Genomic DNA, 19,289 nt, shown 5'->3' on the forward strand with positions numbered 1-19,289 from the left:
GAAATGTGGAGCTCAGAGCAGTAGCAGTGTAGTATGGGTATAGCATGGGTCTCTTATCCAGAGGAACACAATATTCCCACTGCTTCAGCCAAAGCATGAGCCTGTTCTCTCAAAATTAATTGCAACACTAGTAAGAATCTGAGATTTCATTTTTTCTTTTCTTTTTTTTAAAAATATGGAATGCTTCACGAATTTGCGTGTCATCCTTGTGCAGGGGCCATGCTAATCTTCTCTGTATCGTTCCAATTTTAGTATATGTGCTGCCAAAGCGAGCACGATATCATTTTATCTTCAGGTAAGGAAGCTGAGGCTCAGAGGAGGTTAGTGAGAATAATACAGCTAGGCCTCTTTGGGGGGAGCACATACACTTATACAAGGTAAATGTATTTGAGGAATAAATGTACTTCAAGTGTCAATGGCTATTTTTCAAGTGTCAATGGCTATTTTTCATAAAATAAAAGTTGTAAAAATCCCTTAATTTGGATATTCAAAAAAATTTCCTTCCTGAGTCATCCATTTTGAATGGATTTTGTGGTGGGAATTTAAACATGAAAAGGGAGACCTTTTATTGTACAAGTAGGAGAGGGCTCTTAATCCTAAAGTCAGCTTTGAGATCCTGTATTAAAATGTGTGGCTCTCAGTAAATTAGTTCCCTTTCTCTTCTATTCACTGTTCTTCCCCACATAAAATAATCTTTCCTTCATCAGGTAGAAACTGATTATAATGCAGTATGTGAATTTTCTTGTCATCTCCGAAGGTACCATTCTGATATTCTGGTGCTTGGCATTCACTTTAAAATTAGGGCATTAGGTTATATTCTCCATACTATGTACTACATACAGGTCATTCTGAGTATATTAGGCACAGCACTAGATGCCAGAGATGCTCAGATTAAGATACTGTTCAGATCCTCAGACTGCCTAAAGACAGTTGGGAAAACATACATGCAGCAATCACAGTGTAATGTGATACTTGCCTGGCAGTAGCCACTCACTAAATTTCTAACAAATGAATAAAATAATAAAATGGAGATATGTCAAAAGTGAAAGAGCCCCTGAATCTGTCTAGAAAAATCAGGGAGATTTCACAGAGAAGGTAGCACTTTACCTGAGACTTGAAGAATGACTAGGAGTTTGTGGACAAAACAAGATTAAGAAAGTTACTCCACAAGTGGAAACAGTACTCAAAAAACTATAGGTTTATGTTTAGATAGATTGACATTTATTTTCCAGGAAAAGACCCATTTGCTCCAGAAATTTTTTTTTCAAACTTGCATGATTTCTAAAAACTGATGATTCCAAAGATCCAAGAATCACATTTAGCTGACCTAATTTAACAAATACCCAAAATGACACAGACAAATGAAAACTACCTACAAAGTTAATAGCAAAGCCCTTTCACGGAATTTCTCTTCAGTTTATAATTTATTTGAGTTATTTCTGTGCTACTATTATTCTGAGAATTGCTGTTGTTAAATTTTGCTATTATTATATATGCCTCTTTCAAATAATTAAGTTAAATAAGTGAACTTTCCAGAGATAAGCTACAGTGCTATTTGATACTTGATTTTTAAATTCTCAGTCTGTTTTGAGAAAATAAAAGTGTTGTTTTTGTGTTTAATAACATACATGTTAATCTTCCTTTATATGTTTCAACTGCATTTTTAAGAGGTTAAGGAAAAATGTTAAAAGAATCTAAACATTAAATTAGCTAGTATTTAAAAAGAAGTAGTGACAGTTCCATTGTTGGAATCAACCACTGCTAATAGCATCGTCTTAAATTAGGTAATGATCTACACTAGATCCTGACATATTGATCTTTAATAGTGAAGGTGGCATTAGAACATTACTCTCTCTATTGTTTAACATCCTGGGCTGTGTTTGCCTTGTATGAAATTCTCATTTGTCTAGACCTGTGTTATAGGTAGCTTCCACATGCCTTTCCATGGCTTGATTTCAGAATTCATTAAAACGATAAATTAACTTGAATTTTAGTTATGTGTCATTCCCTACCCGAGGATCCCAAAGTCATCTGTCAGTCAATGCCATTTGTTGTATTTGCTGATCATTGGGCACTCCCGTTTGAGTACCCATAGAGAAAGGGGAGAAAGCCTTATCTTTACTTCCCTACCTGTTAAGTACAGAAAATACTCAGAAAAAGGTACAGATTCTATGTCGGTCAGTTGGACTATGGCCTTTCTGCAGCCAGCACATGAAGAAATTACCTATTCCTAAAATGTTGCTCGGTAATGAAAACTTCATTTCCCCATCAATTACTTCCTTTCTTATGCATTCTACTCCTCATTCTCTTTGAGGTCTGCCTTGGTCTTGCAATATATTTCCCATCTTTTTATTCTTTCTTTGAGCTAATAAGATCCTAGGAATTACTTGGATTTTTTTATTAATAGTAATGAGAAAACTTTGCTTCAAGTACTTTTCTGTTGGGTCTTTAACAATTACCATTTATTGGGTGTTAAGAAATGTAGATACTAAAAGAGAATGTTTATAATATGACTTCATCTTATTCTAATAACCCCTATGAGATAGGTGGTATTTTCTCCATTTTTCAGCTGTAACTAAGATTCAGATTAATTAACATGCCCAAGATCATAAAGCTAGTAAATGATATAGAGAGTATTAAAACTAGATCTGTCTGACTTAAAAACCTATGCCTGGACTCTTCAGAATACACTTTTCTGCCTTTATCAGATTCCTGTGGCTACTGTAGATTACATTTATTTCTGCATCTGGGGATTAAGACTCTAAACCTTGACATTTGAAGACAGATATAAATTAAAATTTCTAGATCATTTTGCAAAGCAAAATAAAATAATAAAGTTGGTTCCCAGATTCCTAATGGTCCAAATAATGAATCAAAATATAAAAGTAATTGTAAAGTTGGTTAGATTCTTTGGATTTCAATTCATTTATTATTTTATAATCTAGTTTTAGCTGAAATGTCTGCAAAGAGTAAAATTTTTTCAACCTTGTCTACAATACCCTGAACAAAAACATTAATTTTTTAAATCCAATTTATCCAATTTTACTTACTCTACCAATTGTAGGCTATGACACCTTGCAAATGTCATTTTTCTGAGATCTTCCCACTCTAAAATTTTGCTTATTTTTGTATCAAAATCCTCTTTGAATAATTCACATTTAATAAATTTCCTTTCCTAATTATTTTAATAAGTATTTTTTTGTGGGTTTATTAGAGTTTCAAGCAAGTTAAAATAGTTAAGTAAGGGCTCAGATTCTAGAATCAGACTTGTGTAATCAAAGTTTTAACATCTAAAAATCTGATAGCCACTGGAAATTTTACTTAACCTCTCTGAGCTTCAGTTTCCTTTTCTATGAAATGGCTGAGTGCCCATCTCATAAGATTGTTATGAAAGTTACGTGCAGCACTTTGCACAGTACCTTGCAGAGTAGGAGTTAATCATTACTATTGTTAATTTACATTCTACAGTTTGTTCTTTGTGAACAGAATCATAGCATTTTAGGGCTAGAGGAAACCTTGAGTGATCATCTGATCCAGCATCTCTGTCTGCCATATAACATGAAAGCCAGAGGAAGGGCAAAAGCTAGTTCGAGGTCTGGTGGTAAGTTGGTGTCGGAACTGAAACCAGATGAAACCCAGTATCTCGGGGTAGAGAGGTTGTGTCGCTGTTACTGTATTGTTTTATGTTGTTTTCACTTCTATCTAGTGGATCTTCCTTTAATTCCATTGAAACTATTAAGTTTTTCCATGTTTACCTATACAACTATTTTAGTTTTGTAGTAGTTTGACATAAATATTCTTTTCTTCTTTGCTCAGCTTAGCTAGCTTTCTTCACACCTCAAAATGGTCTGCAGTATTAGATACGCAGCTTCAATGTTCAGCAATGTTAGGCAAAAGTCGTGTGGTCGTTTATGGTTTCATACTGCCCTCTTAGCTTTCTGCCAAAGTTCTATGACATGAGACATTGCTTCCCACAGTAGTGGAGTATGCATCATGTTTTGAGTGCTGATTAAGTGAAGGCCTTTTAGTCACCTACAACATGGTAGTGACTTCAGTAAGGGTAACAGTACTTTTCTTTTTGTTCTCTCTTGTGTTGTAGAGTCGACAATTAGAATCAGAAACTGGGACCACAGAGGAGCACAGTCTAAACAAGGAGGCTCGGAAATGGGCCACACGTGTGGCACGTGAGCACAAAAATATTGTTCACCAACAACGGGTAAGTGTAATAGAGAGTCTTAGGCAACATTTAGCTTAAGCTAAATGTCAAACCAATTTAAGGACTTGAGTTTTATTAATGTGAAAAATATCCTGTGTGGTTTTTCCTATAATCTCTCAGCATTGAGCAGTATGCCCTCAGCTCTCTCCTTAGCTTGGAAATTCCTTACGCCCTCTAGCAGCAATACATTAATTTATCTATTTGCCATTGAATTGCCTAAGGAAGGCTAGTGATAGTGTTATTATAGACTTTTGGACAGGGGAGAAGACATGCATATTTTGAATTAGGCTTTTCATCCCTTAGACAGATTTTTGAAGAAACTATTACAGATTCCATGAAAATATATCTTCAAGACTGAACTCTTAAGTGCAAAGAAATTATTTTAAATGTAGTAAATTTTTTCTAATTTCCATATATTTATAACGTTACTCTTTTCTTTCTTTACCTTCACGTCCAATTTCTTTAAAGAACTGTCCATATTTAATACCTAAGTATCTCCTAACCTCACACATATTTTTTAACCCATTATGTCTGGGTTTTCCCAAAGCTTTCCCTTCCTTTGCACCACTTCAGAGAGACTACACTTGACAGAATCACCAGTTGTGTCTGTGTTGCTAAATCCAAAATGGACACTTTGATTTCTAGCCTGTTGAAACTAGCCTGTTGGTAGTTTCATCACAACTGATAGCTCCCTTCATGTTGAAACATTCTCTTTAGTCATCTATGACTTAACATTGTCCTGGTTTTCCTTCTGTCTTTCTAGCCATTCCTAGATTCTTTTATATAGATTCTTTTTTCTCCACCTCACATTTAAATTCCTTGGATTTCTGTACTATGCTACCATCTTTCCTTATTCTTTATTCTCATTATAGGCAGTCTCAACCGTGCCATTGTTTCACTTGCCAACAAGTTATAAATTACTGTCTCCAAAATTGGGCCTTCATTCTATATATACATATTGATCTGGCTTGCTCGATCTGGCACCTTTTCATTGTCTCACAGGCATCTTGAATTCAATGTTCCATTATCTAACCCTGCATAACAAACTACCTCAAACTCAGTGCCACAAAAAAAACATTTTTTTACGTTGTCTCTCACTACTCTGGGGATCGGACAGGCTCAGCTTGGTAGTTCTCACTTGGGTGTCTGTCATGGGGTCACAATCAGATAGTGGGTGGTGCTGGAGGTATTTCACAAACTTATCCACTGAAACATCTGGTACTTAATCCAGGAACACTTGAACAGCTGGCAAGTAAAACTGCTAGAATTCCTCATGCATCTCTGTCTCTCTGTGGTCTCTCTATGTGGTCTCTCCAACATCACAGCTTCAGGTTAGCTCTACTTTCTACATGGTAGCACAGGGCCCCAAAGGTGTGAGTCCCCAGGGTAAGGCAAGTAAATCTTCCTGACCTAGCCTCAGAAGTAGCATGGTATTATTCATGTCATATTTTTATTAATTGAGGTTTTCACAAAAACTGTTCAGGTTCTTGGAAAGAGGCCATAAACTCTATTTCTTGGTAGGGAAATAACCAAAGTTTAGAAGAACATGTGGAATCGGGAATATTGTCATAGCTGTTTTTTTAAAAACAGTCTGCCACAGTTTACCTTCTGACCATAACAGTTCACATCCCTCTTGCAAAATACAACTCTCTTCTTCATCCCAAATCCCCCAAAGCCTAGCATCAGACTCCAGTTTGAAATCCAGAATCTGGTCGTCCAAATTAGATTCATGGATAGATAAGGCTCCTTGGGTTCAGTTCCTCTAATACAGTTTATCTCAGTCAAAGAATTTGGGAACTAGAGAGATGAGTTATCTGTCCACCACACATCTAATAAGTAGTGATGAGATTAATTACTGCAGCTATATACTTCAAAATATAAAGCACATAAACAGACTTTTCTCCACTAGAGTGCTTGTCTATATTTGAAAGTAAATGTTCAGATACTAAAAATTAAATCTACTTCCCTTCTTTGTTGTCCAGGCATGTTGTATCTTTCTGCTTTAGGGTAGAGAGAAACAGGTTTCAACAACGTTTCCAGCTCTTCATAGTGTGACTTATAATAGGCTTTAATCTAGTAAGATATATTAAGATATGTTTTAAGCAATAAACTGAAGAGTTTTGGGGTTTTTACTAAAACCAATTCTGCTTTTGGCAATGATGAAGTAACTGGAATCTCACACTTACCCTTCTGCATAAACAACTATAAAACTGGTCTAGATATATGAAACAAATGTTTTCTCACATTGGACAACAGGCAATAACAGAAGTTTAAAACCTGAGAGAAAAAAAAATAATGAAGTTAACCATATGACCTCCTAGGCTTTCTGCCTAGAGGCACATTCCGTGTTGCAGTTCAAAGAGGAAGAACTCAAAGAAAGCATCACAGGCTCACTGAGTTGAGTTGATAGAGATTATAGTTTAGAGACACTGACATGGCATGAATTTTCAGAGCAGGGCAATGCAGAGAAAGAATTTCAAAAATCTGCAGTCTCCCCTTCAGTCTTGCTGTATACTAAACCACACATACATATGGTGAAACTCCACAAGACTGAGCAAAGAATAACAATGGAGATATAAGCTGAAAAATTCCGAGAGGTCACAAAAGGCTGGAACACATTCAAGTTTTGACCAACCAAAGTTGAGAGTACTTGTGTATCACCTGGAACATTCAGAAGACTACCAAAGATTCAGACATTAGTAGTAGGGCTAAAATAGCCCCAGAATAAAGCTACTTTAAGAACTAACCTAACAGAATTTTAAAACAAGTTTTAAGGAGATCAAGCTAATCTATAAGTTACTTATTTTCCTGCTAGAAAAAAAATCTCTCCAAAGGAAGTAAAAAAAATCCAGCATGCAATAACACAGTAGTCACAATGTCAAGACTCAAATAAAATTTGCTAGATGTTAAAAGAAGCAGGAGAATATAATCTGTGATGAAAAGAAAAATCAATTAAAGCAGACCTGTAAATGCCAGAGATGATGGAATTAGCAATAAGGACTTTAGAACAGTAAATAAGCTCAAGGATGTTAAAGAAATCAAACATGAACATATGAGGAAAACAAGGAAGATATACAAAAGAACCAAATGGCACTCCTAGAGCTGAAAATACAATATTTGAAATGAAAAATGCAGTAGATTAGATGGCACCAAAAAATGAACAGTGAATTTGAAAGCATAACAGTAGGAACTACCCAAGCTAAAACACGGAAAGAAACAAAAGACTTAAAAGTGAACAGAGCATTATTTTGATCCATTATTTAATATAACATACTTTGGTAGTTAGGAAAATATTCCCTTAGAGATAGAAAGGGAGAAGAGTCAGGAAAATACATGAAGAAAATTAAAGCTGAAAACTGTCAAAATTTAGTAAAAACAGTGAACTCAGAAATCCAAGAAGCTCAACAAACCCAGGCAAGTAAAACACAGAGAAGGTAACACCAAAATATGTCATAATCAAATTGTTAAAAAGCAGTGATACTCAATTGTGAAAGACTGAAAACATTTCCTCTAAGATCAGGAACAAGACAAGGATGACCCCTTTTGCCACTTTTATTCAACATAATACTAGAAGTCCTAACCACAGCAGTTAGGCAAGAAAAAGAAACAGAAGGCATCCAAATTAAAAAGGAAGTGAAATTATCTCTGTTCACAAATGAAATGATCTATGTAGAAAATCCTAAAGATGACACACACAACGAACACATACACACCTGTTAGAGCTAATAAATTCAGCAAAGTTGCAGGATACAAAATTAACACACAAAAATCAGTTGAGTTTCTATACACTAGCAATGAACAATCCAAAAGGAAATTAAGAAAACAATTCCATTTACAGTAGCATCAAAAAGAGTAAAATACTTAGGAGTTAAACCAAGGAGGCAAAAGACTTGTACTCTAAAAACTATAAGACATTGATGAAAGGAATTAAATAAGATATAAATAAATGGAAAGTCATTCTTTTCATGGAATAGAAGATAGTGTTAATACATGACAGTACCACCCAAAATGAGCTAAAGATTCAGTGTAATCCCTGTCAAAATCCCAAGAGTGTTTTTTGCAAAATAATAAAACCCACCTAAAAATCATATGGAATCTCAAGGGACCCCAAATAGCCAAAACAGTGTTGAAAAAGAAGAGTTAAGTTGGAAAACTCATACTTCCTGATTTCAAAACTTATTACAAAGCTACATTGTGCAAGACATTATATTACTGGCATAAGAACAGACATCTAGAGCAATGGAATAAAAGTCTTATTTAATTCCTTCCATCAATAAAATAACAGTTATTTCAAAATTAGTCCAGTGCAGTCCAAGTCAGACACCCAGCAGGGTTTTTTTAATAGAAGTTAGCAAAATGCTTCTGAAACATAAACGAAAATACAAATGACCTGGAATAGTCAAAGCAATTTTGAAAAAAATGAGGATAAAGTTGGAGGGCTTACTCTACCTGCTCTTAAGATGTAAGACTACAGTAATAATCAAGACATTCTGGTATTAGTATAAGAATAGACTTACAGATGAATAAAATGAACAAAATAGTTTAAAAATAGGCACACATATGTATGGTAAATAAATTTTTAACAAAGATGTATCAAACATAAAAATGCTAAACAAATTTTAATAAAAATGAATCCAGGCACATGACTAATTAGAGTGCAAGGGTGGTATGACATTAGAAAATTAATCAATAAACTGCATTTACAAAGTAAAGATGAAAAATTCTATGATTATATTCATAGTTGCCAAAGAAGATGATATAATTCAGTATCCCTTAATGATTAAAAAATAAACAAAATTTCCCAGCCAGCTAAAGATTTTTTCACCTTAAAGAAGGTACCTTCTGAAATTTACTGCAAACATTCTACTTGATGGTTGTGTTAGTTTTCTGTAGCTGCCATAATAAATTACCACAAACTTAATGGCTTAAAACAATTCAAATGTATTATCTCACAGTTCTGTAGATCACAAGTCTGGGTGAGCTTGGCTGTTGCTGCTCTGGCTCTTAAAAGGCTGAAATTAAGGTGTCTGCTAGCCTGGTCCCTGGGAGAGAATCCTCTTCCAGGCTCTTCAGGTTGTTGTCAGAATTCAGCTCCTTATAACTCTAGGACTGAGGTCCCTGTTTCCTTTCTGGCTCTCAGCTAGGGACTACCCTAGCTCCTAGGGGCCACTCTCCTGTTGCTTGGGCATGGGCTTCTACATCTCAGAGCCATCAGTAATGCATTGAATCTTTCTCATGCTGGGACTCTCTCTGATTATCCTTTTGGCCTCCAGCCAGAGAAAGTTCTCTGCTTGTAAAGGGTCATGTGTTTAGATTGAGCTCACTGAGATAATCCTCGGTAAACTATCCTAAAATCTGTAACTCCAGTATATCAGCAAATTATATCTTACATATACAGAATTCTGTGGATTAGGGTATAAGCTTCTTTGAAGGCCATTCTGCCTACTCCAAGTGTAACATAAGAGAACAGTACTCATCATCACCACTACTTCTCGGTGTTGTTAAGATTTAGTCAATGCATTAATGAAAGAAAAATAAGGTGTTTAAATATTAGGAAAGATGATGTGATAGTGGTAGATGATGTGATATATACCCCAAAAAATATGAAACCCAACTGTTAAACTATTAGAAGTATTAGGGCTCAGTAAGGTGAATAGATATAAGATTATACAAAAATCATTACTTTTCCCCTTAACTAAAAATAATAAATTACAAAATGCAGTTAGCAAAAAATTATTCAGCATAGCAATAAAATACTGAAATCAACCAGCAAAATGTCATGATCTAAAGGAATAAAGACTTTTTTTTAAAACCAAACAACATAAAAGAAGACAGGAGTAATTGAAAAAATGCAGAAAATGTTGATTTATATTAAATATATTCATCATTTCAGTGACAGTGAAACCTTAAAGCTAATTTTAAAGGAGATTGACAGTCTGGTTCTAGAATGTACCAAGGTTTTTGGGTTTTTTTGGTATCATTAATGTACACTTACATGAACAACATTTTGGTTACTAGATTCCCCCCATTATCACGTCCCCACCACATACCCCATTACAGTCACTGTCCATCAGCATAGTAAGATGCTGTAGAGTCACTACTTGTCTTCTCTGTGCTATACTGCCTTCCCTGTGCCACTCCCCCACATTATGTGTACTAATCATAATGCCCCTTATCCCTCCCTTCCAAACCATCCTCCCCAGTGCCTTTCCCTTTTGTAACTGTTAGTCCATTCTTGCATTCTGACTCTGCTGCTTTTCCGTTCCTTCAGTTTTCTCTTTGTTCTTATACTCCACAGATGAGTGAAATGATTTGATACTTGTCCTTCTCCACCTGGCTTATTTCACTGAGCATAATACCCTCTAGCTCCATCCATGTTGTTGCAAATGGTAGGATTTGTTTTCTTCTTATGGCTGAATAATATCCCATTGTGTATATGTACCACATCTCCTTTATCCATTCATCTACTGATGGACACTTAGGTTGCTTCCATTTTTTGGCTATTGTAAATAGTGCTTAGTGCTGTGATAAACATAGGGGTGCATCTGTCTTTTTCAACCTGGGCTCCTGCATTGTTAGGGTAAATTCGTAGGAGTGGAATTCCTGGGCCAAATGGTATTTCTATTTTGAGTTTTTTGAGGAACATACTGCTTTCCACAATGGTTGAACTAATTTACTTTCCCACCAGCAGTGTAGGAGGGTTCCCTTTCTCCACATCCTCACCAACATTTGTTGTTTGTCTTTTGGATGGTGGCCATCCTAACTGGTGTGAGGTGATATCTCATTGTGATTTAATTTGCATTTCTCTGATGATTAGCGATGAGGAGCATCTTTTCATGTGTCTGTTGGCCATCTGAATTTCTTCTTTGGAGAAGTGTCTGTTCAGATCCTCTGCCCATTTTTTAATCGGATTATTTGCTTTTTGTTTGTTGAGGTACATGAGCTCTTTGTATATTTTGGATGTCAACCCCTTACCGGATATGTCATTTATGAATATATTCTCCCATACTGTAGGATGCCTTTTTGTTCTACTGATGGTGTCCTTTGCTGTACAGGAGCTTTTTAGTTTGATGTAGTCCCACTTGTTCATTTTTGCTTTTGTTTCCCTTGTCCATGGAGATATGTTCATGAAGAACTTGCTCATGTTTATATTCAAGAGAGATTTGCCTATATTTTCTTCTAAGAATTTTATTGTTTCATGATTAACATTCAGGTCTTTGATCCATTTTGAGTTTACTTTTGTGCATGGAGTTAGACAATAATCCAGTTTCATTCTCTTGCTTGTAGCTGTCCAGTTTTGCCAACACCAGCTGTTGAAGAGACTGTCATTTCCCCATTGTATATCCATGTCTCCTTTATTGTATATTAATTGACCATCAATGCTTGGGTTAACATCTGGACTCTCTATTCTGTTCCACTGGTCTATGGGTCTGCTCTTGTGCTAGTACCAAATTGTCTTGATTACTGTGGCTTTGTAGTAGAGCTTGAAGTTGGGAAGCAAGATCCCCCTGCTATATTCTTCCTTCTCAGGATTGCTTTGGTTACTTGGGGTCTTCTGTGGTTCCATATGAATTTTAAAACTATTTGTTCCAGTTCATTGAAGAATACTGTCGGTATTTTGATAGGGATTGCATTGAATCTGTAGATTGCTTTAGGCAGGATGGCCATTTTGACGGTATTAATTCTTCCTACCCAAGAGCATGAGATGAGTTTCCATTTGTTAGCATCCTCTTTAATTTCTCTTAAGAGTGTCTTGTAGTTTTCAGGGTATAGGTCTTTCACTTCTTTGGTTAGGTTTATTCCTAGGTATTTTATTCTTTTTGATGCTATTGTGAATGGAATTGTTTTCCTGATTTTCTGCTAGTTCATCGTTAGTGTATAGGAATGCAACATATTTCTGTATATTAATTTTGTATCCCGCAACTTTGCTGAATTCAGATATTAGTTCTAGTAGTTTTGGAATGTATTCTTCAGGGTTTTTTATGTACAACATCATGTCATCTGCAAGCAGTGAGAGTTTGACTTCTTTCCCAATCTGGATGCCTTGTGTTTCTTTGTGTTGTCTGATCGCCATGGCTAGAACCTCAAGTACTATGTTGAATAAAAGCAGGGAGAATGGGCATCCTTGTCTTGTTAATGATCTTAGAGGAAAAGCTTTCCGCTTCTCACTATTAAGTATGATGTTGGCTGTGGGCTTGTCATATATGGCCTTTATTATGTTGAGGTGCTTGCCCTCTGTATCCATTTTGTTGAGAGTTTTTATCATGAATGGATGTTGAGTTTTCTCAAATGCTTTTTCAGCATCTATGGAGATGACCATGTGGCTTTTGTCCTTTTTGTTTATGTGGTGGATGATGTTGATATATTTTTGAATGTTGTACCATCCTTCCATCCCTGGGATGAATCCCACTTGATCATGGTGTATGATCCTCTTGATGTGTTTTTGAATTCTGTTTCCTAGTATTTTCTTGAGTATTTTTGCATCTATGTTCATCAGGGATATTGGTCTGTAGTTTTTTTTTGTGAGGTCTTTGCCTGGTTTTGGTATTAGAGTGATGCTGGCTTCATAGAATGACTTTTGGAAGTATTCCCTCCTCTTCTGTTTTTTGGAAAACTTTAAGGAGAATGGGTATTATGCCTTCTCTAAATGTCTGATAAAATTCAGCAGTGAATCCATCTGGACCAGGAGTTTTGTTCTTGGGTAGTTTATTGATTATCGATTCAATGTGGTTGCTGGTAATTGGTCTGTTTAGATTTTCTGTTTCTTCCTAGGTCAGTCTTGGAAGGTTGTATTTTTCTAGAAAGTTGTCCTTTTCTTCTAGGTTATCCAATTTGTTAGCATATAGATTTTCATAGTATTCTCTAATAATTCTTTGTATTTCTGTGGTGTCCATCATGATTTTTCCTTTCTCATTTCTTATTCTGTTGATGTGTGTAGACTCTCTTTTTCTCTTAATAAGTCTGGCTAGGGGTTTATCTATTTTGTTCATTTTCTCAAAGAACCAGCTCTGGGTTTCATTAATTTTTCTACTGTTTTATTCTTCTCAATTTTATTTATTTCTTCTCTGATCATTATATCCCTCCTTCTGCTGACTTTGGGCCTCGTTTATTCTTCTTTTTCCTATTTCAATAATTGTGATTTTAGACTATTCATTTGGGATTGTTCTTCCTTCTTTCAGTAGGACTGGATTGCTTTATACTTTCCTCTTAGAACTGCCTTCACTGCATCCCACAGAAGTTGGGGCATTGTGCTGTTGTTTTGATTTGTCTCCATATATTGCTTGATCTCATTTTTAATTTGGTCATTGATCTATTGATTATTTAGGAGCATGTTGTTAAGCCTTCATGTGTTTGTGAGCCTTTTTGTTTTCTTCGTACAATTTATTGCTAGTTTTACACCCTTGTGATCTGAGAAGTTGGTCCATACAATTTCAATCTTTTTGAATTTACTGAAGCTCTTTTTGTGGCCTACTATGTGGTCTATTCTGGAAAATGTTCTGTGTGCACTTGAAAGAATGTGTATCCTGCTTCTTTTGAGTGGAGAGTTCTGTAGATGTCTGTTAGGTCCATCTGTTCTGTTGTGTTGTTCATTGCCTCTATCTCCTTACTTATTTTCTGTCTGGTTGATCTGTCCTTTGGAGTGAGTGAAGTGTTGAAATCTCCTAAAATGAATACATTGCATTCTATTTCCCCCTTTAATTCTGTTAGTATTTGTTTCACATATGTAGGTGATCCTGTGTTGGGTGCATAGATATTTATAATGGTTATAGCCTCTTGTTGGATTGATCCCTTTATCGTTATGTAATGTCCTTCTTTATGTCTGTGACTTCCTTTGTTCTGAAGTTTATTTTGTCTGATAAAAGTACTGGAACACCTGCTTTTTTCTCCCTATTAGTTGCATGAAATATCTTTTTCCATCCCTTGACTTTTAGTCTGTGTATGTCTTTGGGTTTGAAGTGCATCTCTTGTCAGCAGCATATAGTTGGGTCCTGGTTTTTTATCCAATCAGTGACTCTTTGTCTTTTGATTGGTGCATTCAGACCATTTACATTTAGAGTGATTATTGACAGGTGTATACTTATTGCCATTGCAGGCTTTGAATTTGGTTACCAAAGGTTCAAGGGTAACTTCCTTACTATCTAAGAGTCTAACTTAACTCATTTAGTATGGTATTACAAACACAATCTAAAGGTTCTTTTTTTTCCTTCTCCTTTTCTTCCTCCTCCATTCTTTGTATATTAGGTATCAGATTCTGTAGTCTTTGTCTATCCCTTTTTATTACCTCTGGTGATGGCTGTTTAACGTTAGGAACACTTCCATCTATAGCAGTCCCTCCAAAATACAGTGTGGAGATGGTTTGGGAGAGCTAAATTCTTTCAGCTTTTGCTTATCTGGAAATTGTTTAATCCCTCCTTAAAATTTAAATGATAGTCTTGCCAGATCAAGTATTCTTGACTCAAGGCCCTTTTGTTTCATTGCATTAAATACATCATGCCACTCCCTTCTGACCTGTAAGGTTTCTGCTGAGAAGTCTGATGATAGCCTGATCGGTTTTCCTTTGTATGTGCTTTTTTTTCTCTCTGGCCACTTTTAACTGTCTGTCCTTATCCTTGATCTTTGCCATTTTAATTATTATATGCCTTGGTGTTGTCCTTCTTGGGTCCCTTGTGTTGGGACATCTGTGCACCTTGATGGCCTGAGAGACTATCTCCTTCCCCAGATTGGGGATGTTTTCAGCAACTACTTTCTCAGAGACACTTTCTATCTCTTTTTCTCTCTTCTTTTTCTTCTGGTATCACTATAATATGAATATTGTTCCATTTGGATTGGTCATGCAGTTCTCTCAGTATTCTTTCATTCTTAGAGATCCTTTTTTCTCCGTGCCTCAGCTTCTTTGTATTCCTCTTCCCTAATTTCTATTTCATTTATCGTCTCCTCCACCATATCTAATCTGCTTTTAACACCCTCCATTGTGTTCTTCAACAACTGGATCTCCATCCTAAATTCGTTCCAGAGTTCTTAAATATTTTTCTGTACCTCCATGAGCATGTTTATGATTTTTATTTTGAAATCTCTTTCAGGAAGATTCATGAGGTCGATTTCATTTGAATCTTTCTCAGATGTATTCATAATTTTGCTTTGAACCAGGTTCCTTTGACATTTCATAATTTGTCTGTGGTGCCCTTTAGTGCCCAGAAGCTCTACTCTGTGGCTGCTCAGCCCCTGGAGAAATGTCAGGGGTCACAGGGGAGTGGTTGTTGGTGCTTGAGGGGAGGAAAGAGCTGTTTCCTGCTTCCCAGCTGCTATGCCTGTCTCCACTGCCAGAACCAGTGGGCTGAACACACAGGTGTAAGCCTCTATGCTTTGTGTTTGAAGCTGCTGTAGGCAGGGATTCCCTCTGGCTGGCCTGACACCAGGGCAGGGCTTGCCACTTTGCACACCTGAGCCAGGTACAGGCTAGCCAGGAGGAAGACATAGCAGGCTGCATATCATGGTGGGGGGCCTTGGAGCTGTGTAGCCAGCCAGGGGGATGGAATGCCTAAAGATCATTTAAGTTCCCAACCTGCTGGGCAGAGTACACCCGGACAATTTTGTCTACCTGTTCTTTCTCCTGAGCAGTAAGCTCTGTGCAATCCTTGCCCCTTTAGCAGCCCTCTCACTTTTAGGAAGTCTCTCAGACTGCCCACCCAGATCAGCCAGATATGAATCCCTGTTTTCCACAAGCAGCTGGAATCTCTGTCTCTCTAGGTATTCTGCCTGTCTTAGCTTTCCAACCCCACTAAATCACCAGAGCACCATGCAATGTAGGTTCATGCTCCCAGAGCAGATATCCAGGGCTAGGTGTTCAGCAGTCCCAGGCCTCCACTCCCTCCCCACTCTTTTTCTCTTTCTCCCTTTGGTGAGCTGGGGTGGAGGAAGGGCTTGGGTCCTGCCCGGTCACAGCTTTGGTACGTTACCCTGTTCCGTGAAGTCTGCTTTTTTCTCCAGGTGTATGCAGTCTGGTGCAGCCTTCTTTCCTGTTGCTCTTTCAGGATTAGTTGTATTAAATTATATTTTCATATTATATGTGATTTTAGGAGGAGGTCTCTGTGTCACCTCTCACACCATCATCTTTAATCCCTGAGTGACTCCCAAAGTTTTTTTAATGTACAAGAGTATCCAAGAACAACAATAATAAGACTGTGTGCCTTAGTACATACTGAAACATACAGTGATGACCATAGTAATTAACACTGGTATCAAACAAGAACTAACATATATCAAAGAAAATTATCTGTGTATGTATGGACCTTTAGATGATTCAAACAAACCAACCATAAAATGTCATTTTGAGGCAGGCAGGGAAGTTTAATAATGAACGGCATACTAAGGCTACCAAGGAATTATTGTTAGGTCTGATAATGGCACTATGGTTGTATTTTTTTCTGACAGTTCATATTTTTAGAGACTTTTACTAAAGCATGTAGGAATGAAATGACATGATGTCTGGAATTTTCCTTAAAATGCTTTAGCAAAGATAAAAGAATAGATAAAGCAAATGTAGAAAAATCTTGTTAACTGTTCAATCTTGGTGATTCAAATATGGAAGTTCATCATACTAGAGTCTTTACTTTTGAGTATATTTGAAATGTTTATAATAAACATGTTGATGGCATTGCAAATCTTTGACGGAAGTATTTATTCAGTAAATGGTGTTAGAGCAATTATCTGTGTGTTTGGGAAAAAATATATAAAGTTGGATACCTACCTTTCCATCATATACAAAGCAAATTTCAGAAGAGTTAAAGAGCTAAGTTCTAAACACAAGGTTATTAAAAACTAGAGAAATACAGAATATTTTTGATATATCACCGATGGCTTCTTAATTAAGCAAGACATAAAATCCAGGACCAAAAAAGGAAAAGATTGACAGATAACACTACATAAAAACTAAATATTTCTGTAAAACTAAAGAACTTTTAAAAGCTAAGAGAAAGATAAAAGAATGAGAGGAAATATTTGTAACATAAATAATAGTTAAGGACTAATATGTAGAAAGAAATGTATTTAATAAAAATCAGAAAAATGGATAAGAGGATATGAAAAGTAGAAATACAGGTGCAGCAACATACGAAGTGATACTCTATTAATCAGCAATGACAATTGAAACTGTGAGATAATCTTTATATATCATAGTGGCAAAAATTTCAAAGATTGACAATATCCAGTGTTGATGAGATAAAAAGAAACATGCTATCTGTCACACACTACTAGTAGAAGAGTAGGTACAACCTGTTGGGGAATTTGGCAGTTCCCACCAAAAAATTGAAATCATAATATACAATTTCCACTTCCGTATTTTTATCTTAAATAAATTCCCATGTGTGTTCAGATAGCCATTGACTAGGTTGTACAGTACTATTTATAATATGGAGAATTTTGAAAACTCAAATAGCAGTAGAGTAAGAGTAATTAACACATAGTACAGTTAAATTATGGATGCTATGGGTTAGAGAATGAAGTCCATCTATTTCTACAAACATAAAAGTTTTCTTAGATGCTCTGAAAGGATTATCTCATTTTTTAAAACAAAACTGCAGGTATGTAGAAAACATAAATATTTTGAAAAAATATGAATAAATTGATAGGACAGTGATTATTTTGGGGAGGGGGCACATGGTTGGGGGGTACAGATACAACAGAGATTTGTCATTTTGTATTAGTTGTTGTTTTGCAATAATACTTAGTATACTTGTAATTTTTAAAAATTGAAAAGTATGAATATCAAAACATGCATGTAAGTTTTTATCCACAGAAAGTTTGTAGATTATCCCAGTGTATTTCCTGGTTATTATATTGTACTATAGTTATGTTAGTTGTTGTCATTGGGTGAAGCTCGGTGAAGGGACTCTACTACTTTTGCAACTGTTTATGAATCTATGATTATTTCAAAAGTTTTCTTTAACTAACAAATAAATGAAGAAAATCAAAAAGGAATCATGGCCACTCATCAGTAAGGTCTTTAAAGTATGTAAATACTCTAATCATTTAAGAAAAAAAGTAAAAGAAAAAACAGTCATGTTTTCCTATTTTCTTTAATAGGTTCTAGATGATCTGGAATGTCATGGAGTTGCAGTATCAGAACAAAGCCGAGCAGAGTTGGAACAGAAGATAGATGAAGCTAGAGAAAATATTCGTAAAGCTGAGGTGAGAGGTGGCAGCTAATTGTGGCATTTTGCCCAGCCCCAACAACATTGCAGTTATGATATGTACCTTTAGAATTCAGTTTCTATAAACTGATTAATTTGAACATAATTCACCATCTTCATCTTGTGCCCAGAGGGTTATTTTTGAGTACCTGCTTCATACAAGGTAGAACATGTTGACAAAAAGACACAGAACCTGCTATGAAGAGTTTACAATCATGAAATATTAAATAACAAAAGAATTAAGTTACAATGATGATACTAATTTTAAATTTTCTACAAGGTACATAATAAGTAGTCAAATTAATAGTATAGAAATTGACATATGTAAGTTCAGAGCCTAGAAAATCTCCTGCATATGGAAAGTTCTGGATTCAGGGGCATAAGTTGATTTTTTGAGAGGAGAGAAGCAAACAAGGCAAAAAAAGTTACAACAGTGACTTTTAATCTTTTGAGGGGTCATAGGACCCAATGACAGAATAAGCTCCCCTGGGGTGAAGTGCAGCACTGTAAGCTTATGAGAAGATACTGGGCAAACATCTGTCAGGGACTCTGTACAGGGAGTTCTCGCATTGGTTGAGGGTGAATCTGAACTGTTGATTTTTAAGCACCCCTCAGGACTCTAGAGGCTCTAAGGAAATGTTTCAGTTTGGTTTGGGGGTTGGGGGCAATGAGGGGTGAGGCACTGTAGGCCAACATAAGTAATATGAGCATGTTTTGGCACAACCCCGTGAGGTGAGCTGAGCTGAACCAGAAAAGGCTTGCCATCTGCCTGGCCTAGAGAAGCCCCAGTGACCCTGACTCACCTTTGTTCCTGGCACAGTGAGGAGGGCAGGGTGTATAAAAACAGCCATTTTACTCTCTGAATTCAGGGTCATGACTAAACC

The 19,289-nt window shown here is 36.2% G+C and overlaps 1 protein-coding gene and 1 non-coding gene across 3 annotated transcripts in view; one reads left to right on the forward strand and one right to left on the reverse strand.

The window, feature by feature from the left end:
- FCHSD2 (FCH and double SH3 domains 2) overlaps positions 1-19,289 on the forward strand; it is a 359,006-nt gene that overhangs the window by 281,536 nt on the left and 58,181 nt on the right. For both annotated transcript variants that reach the window (XM_036888620.2, XM_036888618.2), the window contains exons 11-12: positions 4,100-4,216; positions 18,299-18,403. In XM_036888620.2, the coding sequence (XP_036744515.2) occupies positions 4,100-4,216; positions 18,299-18,403 (222 nt within the window). The remainder of the gene's footprint in view (positions 1-4,099; positions 4,217-18,298; positions 18,404-19,289) is intronic.
- LOC118914123 (U6 spliceosomal RNA) lies at positions 170-276 on the reverse strand. The gene has a single exon (XR_005025488.2). It is a non-coding gene; the product is annotated as a U6 spliceosomal RNA (small nuclear RNA).

This window comes from Manis pentadactyla, chromosome 9 (genome assembly GCF_030020395.1).
Source record: "Manis pentadactyla isolate mManPen7 chromosome 9, mManPen7.hap1, whole genome shotgun sequence".
NCBI classification, from domain to species: Eukaryota; Metazoa; Chordata; class Mammalia; order Pholidota; family Manidae; genus Manis; species Manis pentadactyla.